Source organism: Oratosquilla oratoria, chromosome 17, assembly GCF_046742065.1.
Source record: "Oratosquilla oratoria isolate Oo_2021 chromosome 17, ASM4674206v1, whole genome shotgun sequence".
NCBI classification, from domain to species: Eukaryota; Metazoa; Arthropoda; class Malacostraca; order Stomatopoda; family Squillidae; genus Oratosquilla; species Oratosquilla oratoria.
In genome coordinates, this window is record NC_134793.1 from 33052246 (window position 1) to 33064745 (window position 12500).

The window sequence follows — 12500 nt, forward strand, 5'->3', positions numbered from 1 at the left end:
CTACCCTGTTTGATAAACCACTGAATTTGACTACGTTACCAGCAACGTCTCGGTTTATCAAGAATCATACACCACTAGCTCTTTATTTTTCTTTACCTCTGTAGTAGAACAGGTGGTGACTATCTCGTAACTGTGTTAGTTTTTCTTAAGCTCTTCGAACTTTGCTCAGTCCCACGATGTCCCACTTGATGTTGTCTATTTCTTTCAGTAAACTCTCCAGCCTGTGGTCTTTTGAGAGGGTTCTTACGTTGTAAGATCTTCATTTAATGTTCAAGACCTGGATCTGCTTAGGTATATATATATATATATATATATATATATATATATATATATATATATATATGTGTGTGTGTGTGTGTATAAATACATACGTATACATATATATATATACATATGCATATATATAAAATATATATATATATATATATATATATATGGGAGGTTATGCAGATTTATGGGATAGGAGGAAAGCTTTTGGGAGCTGTCAAGAGTTTTTATGAGAGTAGTAGAGCATGTGTTAGGATTAGAAATGGAGAGTGAGTGGTTTGAAGTAAAGGTGGGACTTCGTCAAGGATGCGTTATGTCGCCCTGGCTGTTCAACTTATACATGGATGGCGTGGTGCGAGAGGTGAATGCTAGGGTAGTGAGTCAGGGATTGGAGATGGTTAAAGAAAATGGAGAAAAGTGGGAGGTGAGCCAGCTGTTGTTTGCGGACGACACTGCGCTTGTGGCAGGGTCAGAGGAGGGATTGAGGAAGCTGGTGGCAGAGTTTGGGAGAGTATGTGATAGAAGAAAGCTAAAGATAAATGTGGGTAAAAGTAAGGTGATGAGATGTACAAGGGGTGAAAGTGGCAGTAGACTGGAAGTGAACATTAAGGGAGAGCGACTGGAGGAAGTGGATAGTTTTAGATACTTGGGTGCAAGTGTAGCAGGAAAAGGTGGAGTGAAGGTGGAGGTAGAATGTAGATTGAGAGAAGCGAGTAAATGCCTTGGTGGTTTAAAGAGTGTAATGAGGAATAGACATTTGGGAATGGATGCGAAGAGGAGACTGTATGAAGGAGTGATTGTGCCAACAGCACTGTATGGGGCAGAAACGTGGAACATAAGAGAAGAAGAGAGAAGGAGTTTGAATGTGTTTGAGATGAGGTGTCTGAGAAGTATGGTGGGGGTTACTAGGCTGGATAGAGTGAGAAATGAGGAGGTGAGGAGGAGAACAGGGGTAAAAAAAGGATTTGGGAGATAGGGTTGATGAAAGAATATTAGGATGGTTTGGACACATGGAAAGAATGAGTGAAGAAAGACTAGTAAAAGAGGTATGGAAGGCAGATGTGGAGGGAGTGAACATGAGGGGACGTCCTAGGATGAGGTGGATGGATGGGGTGAAGGGGGCTTTGGGGAAGAGGGGAATGTCTGTTGAGGAAGGAAGGGAGAGGACGGAAGACAGAGGTGAGTGGAGAATGGTTGTATATGGATGATGTTGTGACTGCATGAGGAGGAATGGGCGGGGGGTGGGGGGGTGGGGTAGTATGTGTGAGTAAATTTTGACGCAGCCCGAAGGGATTTCTCCCCGTCCTCGCCTTATATGCAAAGGGGGACGGAGAGGGGGGGTCGCCGATTAAATGAAGCGGGCTTGCTGTGGATGTGCTGTGTCTTGCGACACTGCTTCTGACCCAGGGCGGTGGGCAGGGTGCAGGGATGACCCGTCATCCAGGAGGTGCTCAGATGAGAGGAAGGGTGGGAGGGGTGTGGAGTGTATTTAGGGATGAAATGGGTGGGAGTGTTTTTATGCCCTTCCCTTTTTGGCTACCTCCCTTGGAAGGGGGAAAAAGCCTTGGTATATGTATGTATGTATATATATATATATATATATATATATATATATATATATATATATATGTATATGTGTATATATAAAATATATATATATGTATATATGTATATATGTATATATATATATATATATATATATATATATATGTCTATATATAGATTATATGCGCACATACAAGCGCAAACGCTCTCGGGTATACAATGTTTGTGTGTGTGTGTGTGTATCATTTGTATATACGTATTTCTAATCGTATGGAAATCTGATGCGTCCGTGTTTGTAATGTGTGCGCGCGTACGTGCAGTGGGAAGCGAAGGAGGGACGATCTGGAATTCGCCTTCCAGGTGTGTGGGAGCGAGGATACGCGGGGCATATAAAAGGATGTTCACCACCACTGGGACAGCACACCGACTCTTGGGATCGTTGTGAGCACATCCCCCCCTCCCCACAGCGTCCACATCCACAGTCGCCATGATGCGTCTTGTAAGTTAGGGGAACACGTCAAATTGGCTGACAAATGGGATAGTTTTCGAATTCCTATTCCTACTTGGGATTTCTAGGTTGTAGGGAAGGAACAAAGAGCTTGCATACACGTGATTGTATACAGTCACACGCGCATATACATGCACAAACGCAGACACACACACACACGATGGCGCAGTGGTAATTCCCGGCTGCCACTACGGTGGTTAGGGTTCAAATCCCGCCCACGGCTGATATAGTTTCAGTATCGCTGAACTGCGAGTTGTTACTCCAACTCTCGTGGGCGGGGAGTTGGGTGTGTGTGTGTGCGTGTTAGGTCACAACATTACCTATAAATCGGTCATATTATGAGCTCTGAGCTCTCTTCCGGTAGGGAAATAGCTGTCGATCACGAGTCCAAGACGTGATCTAAGACCATGGTGAATCACACGAACACGCATGAGCTCCACTGCCGAGACATCCTCCATTTTACAAGAAACGTTAAAAGTCTTAATGTTCTGCATATTTGTAACAATAACTGCAGCTCCTGATTAACATAACACCCATTCATGCAAAAATCACACTGATGTGTGGGTCATTATGATATCAACATCAATATGCCAAAGGATGTAAAAGTGATGCAGAATAAGGCCTCAGTAGATACAGAATCTCATTCTATAACATATAAAGAAGAAGACTATTTTTTTTTTTTTTTAGAATAAATGAGTGGACAAATGATCTGATATTTGTTAAATTCATAGGTCCAGTGCATCAGAATTAAGTGAGAAAACATTGTAACCATCTTGGTGTTAGGATGGTTGTTGCAGTTATACTTTTTTATGCTAATTTTTTTTTTTCAACCGTAGGCCCTCGTTGTCCTCTTGGTGGGTTCCACCATGGCCCAGCACTTTAATAGACCACAGGTCCGCCAGGCCCCTCACATCGAGATCGTCAGATCCGAATCCACAGGACCCGAAGAAGATGGATCCTACTACTTCAGGTATCTATTGCTTCCTTCAGGACTGAGATAATCAAACGCTGTATTGAGGACAGAATAGAAAATCAATCTCGTTCATGGACACCACAATATATTTGTTCTTTTTCTTTCTTCTTCTTAGTTACGAGGGCTCAGATGGCACAAGGCGAGAGCAGAGTGGACGTCCCACAGGTCCTAACCTGCACCAAGTTCAAGGCACCTACAGGTAAATATGAAGGATTTCAGTCATCTAGATCTAACAACTGAAAATTAAATTTTTGTCGTTGTTGTTACTTCCTTTTTCTCCTTACACACGCACATCCATGCTTTACTGACTTGAACCTGTCTTATTCTTGATTTCTTTATTTTTGATTCTGTCCCACAGCTACACCGACCCCGAGGGCAACCGCGTGGAGGTGAGCTTCGTGGCTGACGAGAACGGCTATGTAGCTCAGAGTCCCTTCCTGCCCGTGGCTCCCCCTCTGCCAGTCCACGCCCTGGAGCAGATCCGCTTCGCCGAGGAGCAGAAGCGACAGTAAGTTTCCTCTCCTAGTGCAATGTGTTCGTTTGAGTTTTCTCTCCTAGTGTTCTATGCTTGTCATATCTTCCACATTGAAAATGTTGTTTGTATTGTGCCTTTGATTAGAGAGATGACCATATGTTAGATCCATTGTATGCTCTGTCATTCTTCTTATGCGTGTGCATCTTTCTCCTACTTTCAGGGGAGTCGTCTATGATGAACAAGGCTTTGTGACTGGACGCCGAGGGTAAGTTGATGCAAAATATCCCACTTCGTGATGATGTAGATTGAAATTGATCTATTGGTAAACATTTTGGTCAATTTGTGATTTCTGAACTGAAAAGAAATAATAAGAACTCTTTTTTTGTCTTCCACAGAGGCTTCTAAGGTAGAACTTGGAAGATCCTGGGTTCTCAGTTGAAGGTCGTTCAGAGCACCCGTTAGTTAGCCTTGACTGGTTTACTGACGTGCCTTATTCGACTTCAGCCTCATCATACCTGTAGTTAAAATCCATACTTCACTCATTCCTTTCATGCGATACAAGTTGATCATTATTTGTTACGCTCGGACCAACATCATTCGGCCCTGCTCGATTACATTGACACATTGACATTGTGTATGTTGAATTTATGTTTGCGGAATAAAAACAAACTGTTTATTATGATATGTTTCCTTGAGTCCTTTATATAAGCTACTTTCTAGAATAATGTATCCTTATTTTGAAAATTATATTTCTGAAGATCTTATCAGAAGAAAATATATCATTCTATAATTGAACAAATTTTTTGGATATAGAACTTTATGTCGACCTAACTATACATATATACATACATACATACATACATATATACAAAATATTTTATTCATAGCGTGAACAGAATGCTGTGGTTGTGCTGTGTCCCTCCCTTGTGTGAATAAAGTATCAAGTTTGTATTTTTTAAGGCACACCTTACGTGAATATGGTGTGTTGTGTATTATCATTAATGTATGTTTTAATTTATACCTCATAATATGTAAGCCAGTGCACAATACCAATCTGTTGTGGTGCACTTTGAAATACGTTCTGTCGTAACGCCAAGCTCAGAAAAACGTTACATAATATGGCGTAAAAAGCATGTTCTTTGTTCCCACTGGTTGGAGGTGTCTAAACTACCTACTTTAGTTACGTTTTGCCATTCCGGAAACGTAAGAACCTATTTTCGGAGAAGCAGAGAGATCCCGGACAGAAATAGGACCAGAAAAGAGAAGCAGAGAGAGCCAGAAAGGAAAGAGAACCAGACAGAGAACCAAGAGAAGAGAGAAGACAAGAAAATAAGCAGACGCCCACGGTTCATCTGAATCTACGTACATATTTTCTACATTCGTCGATTAGGACAACTCAATTGAACAAGTCCTTTGGATCTCAAGTACCGAATCCGTATTTTTATACTTTGCACGAGAAGTTGAAAGCCTTTGTATTTCCGAATTGTTCCGGACACCTGACTGCTGCTGGACTAAGTGCGACCCCACAATATCTCTCTCACTGTTATTTCTCTACTACAGAACATCAACAAATCTCTTACGTGTTCCCGACTACCAGAAGATATCCATACCAGAGGTTATCGTGCATCAGGTTTTCTTCAAACGACTTATTTGTTCCTGAGACTTGAAGATCGGACCAGAGGACTTTCCGTTGGTGCGACTTCTAGCAACCAGAATCAAGACTAGTTTACATCCTAATCAAGACTTCATTTCGCCCACCTGGTTTTACGTGCTGTATACAAGCGCACTTTTAGCTATCCCACCTGGTAATTGTTAATATACCCTTTCATGATTCATGAAATATATATATTATTAATATTTTGTATGATTAATGTATATTGCTATCTTTTCTTATTATATGTCCACTTTTGTTGTATGTATATATTTTATTGTTGTAAATAGTAATTAATTTTAACGAAGAGTTTAATTATCCTGCTTGAACTCTCTGTCACTCGTTCGAGCATCACATGGCCTTAATTTTTTTTTCGTGTCGTGGATAGCCTGGCCCATAGGTGGATCGTGACATAAAATTTGGTGACCCTTGCCAGGACGATAAGAGAATTGAGATAGGGATTAAACTGCTCGTTGAACATAAATATTTGTAGAAAAATGTCTTTGGATAAACATTTTGATATTTTAGAAGACGCTACTAAAGCTCAACTGATAAGCATGGCTACAGAATATGATCTAACGTTAGATGCTAGGAGGAAAAAGAAAAATATTTTTCAAAAATTAGTTGAATATTTAGTTTGAAGATGAGGTATTGGATAGTGATGCTTAAATCATATTCACGTAGTTCAAGAGGCAGATACACATATCATGTGAAGAAGATTAGAGATAGAGGCGGAAATGGAAAGACTCGAAATTGAGGCTAACACACGAATCGACACGGAAAGAATTGAGGATGACAAGCTTAAAGTTGAGACTGACAAGGAGTTGGAATTAGGTCGTATCTAGGCTGAAATTAAACCCACCGTTAAGATAGAAACTGAGTCTTTCAAGGTTTCTAAGCACACTGGTCTCCTACCAAAAATTTCAGAAGATGAACCAGAGGTTTTCTTTGAACAAACAGAAAAGATTCTAAACCAAGTAGGAGTAAATAGGAAGTGTTGAAGTTTGCTCGTCCAAACAAAGTTGGTAGAGCTCAAAAAGTGTATGTATCTCTAAACGAAGCAGACAGTGAATATGATAACGTAAAAGTGTAGGTCCTAGCTGCATATGAACTTACTCCAGAGGCTCATAGGTTAAGATTTAAAATGTTCAAAAAGTGTACACAAGATACATACATAGATTTTGGTGCCCAAATGGCTAGGTATGGAGATATGTGGTTGAAAACCACAAACATAGACTTGTTTGCTAAATTAAGAGAAGTAATGTACCTAGAATAGTTTAAGAAACAACTAGATCAAGATCTTACTATGACACCAAAACAACTCAGAGCCAACACAACACTCCCACTTCTTTTAAAGGAGAAGTATGGTTAGCAAACAAGAGAGAATTTAAAAGACAGTTTCATGATGATAGGTATTATCCAACTACCTATCCCAGATATAGTTCCCGCAGTCGTACACCAACTATGACTACCCCTTACCACCCCCAATCTTAAGGTGTATTAGAACAATTCCATGGCACACTAAAGTCTATGCTCAGAATTTATGTTTTAAAAAACGGTCCTGACTGGTAAGAAGGATTACCTTTATTATTTGCAGCCAGATCCTCTAAACAAGACAGTATAAGCTGTAGTCCAGCCGAACTAATTTTTGGTTCATGAAGTTAGAGGACCACTTAAAGTATTGAACGACAGTTGGCTTACTCTTGATTCCTCTGTCTCAACCACTGTACATGTAGAATGTCACAAAGATTAAAGACAGCTTGGAATTTAGATAAGAAAATATTGACTCAGGGTCAAGAGAAGATGAATAGAAGGTATAATAATAAAAAAAAGAAACAGACTTTCATCCAGGAGATGAAGCCCTACTATATCTACCTATATTATGAGATTCTCATCAGATTAGGTTTCAAAGACCATACTCTACCAAGGAGAAAGTAAGCCTTTTAACCCATCAACTCATGTCAGCCGCTTGTGGTGTAGATACGGAAAACCGGATATGGAAGGCCTCGCGCCGGCCCGTACATCCGAATATCATCTGATGCGGCTTGACCGCGCGAGGACTGACGTCATATTTTTCTGGTGTTTGATCAAACATTTTGGTGTTTTATGATTTTTTGTTTTATTTGACCAAATGACAAGAATCTTGTCATCGGAGTTTAAAGGGTTAAATTATATTATAGAAACTCCAGAGAGGCGATTTTTTTTAGGAGGTGCCATACAAACTCACTGAAACTATTTCATTCCAACAAAGACGTCTTGGCTAATGTAATAAAGGAAGACACAAGCGAATACTACTTTTCACATCCTGGTCTACCACTGTAGAACTCAGTAACTTTGATGAACTTGGAGAAAAAAGTAAAATACTTAGGTTACGATGAACAGCAAGATGTTGTAAGATTAGTTCGGGATTACCCACAGTTATTTTCCAATGTTCCGAGGCAAAACGCAGATGTAATGCATGATATCGAACTTACATCTACCAGACCCATTAAGAAAGCCCCATACATACATACATACATACATACATACATACATACATACATACATACATACATACATACATACATACATACATACATACATACATACATACATACATACATGCATGCATACATACATACATACATACATACATACATACATACATACATACATACATACATACATACATACATACATACATACATACATACATACATACATACATGCATGCATACATACATACATACATACATACATACATACATACATACATACATACATACATACATACATACATACATACATGTATATATATACATACATATATATGTATATATATATATATGTATATATATCTAGACTTTGCAAAAGCTTTTGATACCGTCCCACACGAAAGACTACTTACTAAATTAGCTTTGCATGGAATAAGTGGTAGCCTATTAGGTTGGACTAGTAATTGGTTGAATGGTCGAAAACAGAGAGTTGTTTTAAATGGAAAAACTTCTAGATGGAAAAATGTTACAAGCAAGTGGAGTTCCCCAGGGTTCCGTTCTTGGGCCACTTCTATTCATAATATATATAAATGATATAGATCATGGACTAACATCTACTGTTTCCAAATTTGCTGATGATACAAAACTGTGCGGAGTGGCAAATGATCACTTAAGCCAGTTAGATATTCAAGAAGATTTAGATTAACTACAGCATTGGTCTGAAAAGTGGCTAATGAAATTTAACACAAGTAAATGCAAGGTAATGCACATAGGTAAAAATAACAGTAAGTACGATTACAAGTTATTTGGAAATTCGTTAACAAAAGTGGATAGTGAAAAAGATCTCGGCGTAATTATCAGTAACGACCTCAAATCATCCAAGCAGTGTATTTCAGCCTCTGAGAAAGCAAATAAGATTCTGGGACTGATTGCGCGATCTTTTGATTTCAAAAGTCCATCACTCATTAACAAGCTATATGAATCGTTAGTTCGTCCACATTTGGAATATGCTGTTTCCGTATGGTCACCGAATCTCATTAAAGACATTGACAGACTGGAAAAAGTACAACGGCGAGCCACAAAATTGATTCCAAATATCAAAAATAAATCATACGAAAATCGACTAAAACATATGAATCTGTTTTCCCTAAAAAAGCGTAGACTCAGAGGTGACTTGATACAGGTCTTTAAGATTTTAAAGGGAATTGACAACATCAAAAGTGACCAAATTTTCACATTGAATGAGAATCAGACAAGAAACAATGGTCTCAAACTGTCCGGAAATAGATTCAATTTGGAAGTAGGTAGAAACAACTTTGCCAACCGTGTAGTTAATGAATGGAATAAACTTCCTGCACAGGTAGTGCAATGTAGTTCAGTTCGAAGCTTTAAGAATCATTAAGATAAATACCTAAGTAAGATGCTGTAATGATTATAATTTATCTTATATTATTTGTTTTTGTTTTGTTATCATTTGTCTGTCTGATTTTCATTTATTATTAGTTTTATGTCAATTTATTATTATTTACTATTTACCTGTTTGTTTATTATTTAACTATACCTATGCATTTATTTATGTATTTTATTTGTTATTTACATTATATATATATATATATATATATATATATATATATATATATATATATATATATATATATATTTTATCATTATAATTTTTTTTCCGCATCCGACCTAGATATGGACCAAAAGGTCTCCTGTCGGCATGCTCCGCCTTTGTAGTCCTTTGTAAATATATGTATATGTATATATACATATCTATATATATATATATATATGTATTTATATATGTATATATATATTTATGTATATATATATTTATATATATATACATATATGTGTGTGTGTGTGTTTGTACATAAATATACATATATTTATTATATATATATATATTATATATATATATATATGTATATATATATATGTATATATATATATGTATATATATATATATATATACATATATATTATATATATATATATTGTATGCACACATACAAGCGCAAACGCGCTCAAATATGCAATATATTTGTATTTGTGTGTGCGTGTGTGTATGCACGTATAATTTGTATATACGTATTTTTATTTGCATGGAAATCTGATGCATCCGTGTTTATAATGTGTGCGCGCGTGCGTGCAGTGGGAAGCGAAGGAGGGACGATCTGGAAGTCGCCTTCCAGGTGTGTGGGGGGCGAGGAGGCGCGGGGACATATAAAAGGATCTTTACCACCACTGGGACAGCACTTCGACTCTTGGGAACGTTGTGAGCACATCCCCCCCTCCCCACAGCGTCCACATCCACAGTCGCCATGATGCGTCTTGTAAGTAAGGGGAACACGCCAAAGAGGCTGACAAATGGGATAGTTGCCGAATTCCTATTCCTACTCGGGATTTCTAAGTTTTAGGGAAGGAACAAGGAGCTTGCATACACGTGATTGTATACAGTCACACGTGTTCATACACACGTGCATAAACATACAAAAACGTAGACACACACACACACACACACACACACACACGCACACACACAGACACACACACACACACACGCATACACACACACAGAGACACACACACACACGCACACACGCATACACACACACACACACACACACACACACGATGGCGCAGTGGTAATTCCCGGTTGCCACTACGGTGGCCCGGGTTCAAATCCCACTCACGGCTGAAATAGTTTTAGTATCGCTGCACTACGAGTTGTTACTCCAACCCTCGTGGGCGGAACACACATGAGCTCCACTGCCGAGACATCCTCCATTTGACAAGAAACGTTAAAGGTCTTAATGTTCTGCATACTTGTAACAATAAATGCCGTGTGGGTCATTATGATATCAACATCAATATGCCAAAGGATGTAAAAGTGATGCAGAATAAGGCCTCAGTAGATACAGAATCTTATTCTATAACGTATAAAGAAGAAGACGATTTTCTGGATCTTTTTGTTGAATAAATGACCGAATGCAGTGAACAAATGATCTGATATTTGTTAAAATTCATAGGTCCAGTGCATCAGAATTAAACGAGAAAACATTGTAACAACCTTGGTGTTGGCAGGGTTGTTGCAGGTATACTTTTTTATGCTAACTTTCTTTTCTTCCAACCACAGGCCCTCGTCGTCCTCTTGGTAGGTTCTGCCATGGCCCAGCACTTTAATAGACCACAGGTCCGCCAGGCCCCTCACATCGAGATCGTCAGATCCGAATCCACAGGACCCGAAGAAGATGGATCCTATTACTTCAGGTATCTATTGCTTCCTTCAGGACTGAGATGAACAAACGCTGTGTTGAGGACAGAATAGAAAACCAATCTCGTTCATGGACACTACAATAGATTTTTTCTCTTTTCTTTCTTCTTCTTAGTTACGAGGGCTCTGATGGCACAAGGCGAGAACAGAGTGGACGTCCCACAGGTCCTAACCTGCACCAAGTTCAAGGCACCTACAGGTAAATATGAAGGACTTCAGTCATCTAGATCTAACGACTGAAAAGTTAATTTTTGTTGTTGTTACTTCTTTTCTCCTCTTACACACGCACATCATTGTTTCACTGACTTCACCCTGTCTTATTCTTGATTTTGTCCCACAGCTACACCGACCCCGAGGGCAACCGTGTCGAGGTGAGCTTCGTGGCTGACGAGAACGGCTATGTGGCTCAGAGTCCCTTCCTGCCCGTGGCTCCCCCTCTGCCAGTCCACGCTCTGGAGCAGATCCACTTCGCCGAGGAGCAGAAGCGACAGTAAGTTTCCTCTCCTAGTGCAATGTGTTCCTGTAAGTTTTCCACTAGTGTAATATGTTTGTGTAAGTTTCCTCACCTAGTGCAATACGTTCATGTAAGTTTTCTCTCCTAGTGTTTTATGCTTGCCACCTCGTTCATGCTAAAAAAATTCTTGGTGCCTTTGATTTAAAGGCGGTCAGATGCCAAATCACATATAAACTCTGCCATTCTTCTTACACATGTGAATCTCTCTTTTACTCTCAGGGGCATTGTTCATGATGAACGAGGCTTCGTAACTGGACGTCGCGGGTAAGTTGATGCAAATTGTCCCACTTGAGAAGATACAGATTTAACATGACCTAATTATAAATATTTTGGTCAATTTGTGATTCCTGAACTCAAAAGAAATAATAAGACCCCTTTTTGTGTCTTCCACAGAGGCTTCTAAGGTGGTGTTTTGAATATCCCAGTTCTCAGTCGAAGGTCGTATAGAGGAACCGTTAGTTAGCCTTTCCTGGTTTACTGGCGTGCCTTATTCGATTTCAGCTTCATCATGCGTGTAGTTAAAACCCATACTTCACTCATTCCTCTCATACGATACAAGTTCGTCAAGTTGATCATCGTTTGTTTTACGCTCGGACCAACATTATTCGGCCCTGCTCGATTGCATTGACACATTGACATTGTGTATGTTGAATTTATGTTTACGGAATAAAAACAAACTTTGTTGATCATGAACTCTGTTTCCTTGAGTCCTTCATATATGCCACTTTCTAGAATGACGTATCCTTATCTTGAAACTGATATTCCTAATGATCTTATCAAACGATAATATGTCAAACTAAGGGTGACCATGTT

At 39.1% G+C, this 12500-nt stretch overlaps 2 protein-coding genes across 2 annotated transcripts; both read left to right on the forward strand.

Moving 5' to 3' along the window:
- Window positions 1-2206: 2206 nt before the first annotated feature.
- Window positions 2207-4447, forward strand: LOC143034191 (cuticle protein AM1274-like). The gene is made up of 6 exons (XM_076200136.1): window positions 2207-2311; window positions 3157-3290; window positions 3409-3492; window positions 3652-3801; window positions 3989-4033; window positions 4164-4447. Exons 1-6 carry the CDS (start codon window positions 2300-2302, stop codon window positions 4171-4173), a joined length of 435 nt encoding a protein of 144 aa, XP_076056251.1. The 5' UTR covers window positions 2207-2299; the 3' UTR covers window positions 4174-4447.
- A 5685-nt stretch (window positions 4448-10132) lies between these two features.
- Window positions 10133-12380, forward strand: LOC143034192 (cuticle protein AM1274-like). The gene is made up of 6 exons (XM_076200137.1): window positions 10133-10232; window positions 11036-11169; window positions 11289-11372; window positions 11514-11663; window positions 11907-11951; window positions 12081-12380. The coding sequence occupies exons 1-6, from the start codon at window positions 10221-10223 to the stop codon at window positions 12088-12090; spliced, it is 435 nt and encodes a 144-aa protein (XP_076056252.1). The 5' UTR covers window positions 10133-10220; the 3' UTR covers window positions 12091-12380.
- Window positions 12381-12500: the final 120 nt, after the last annotated feature.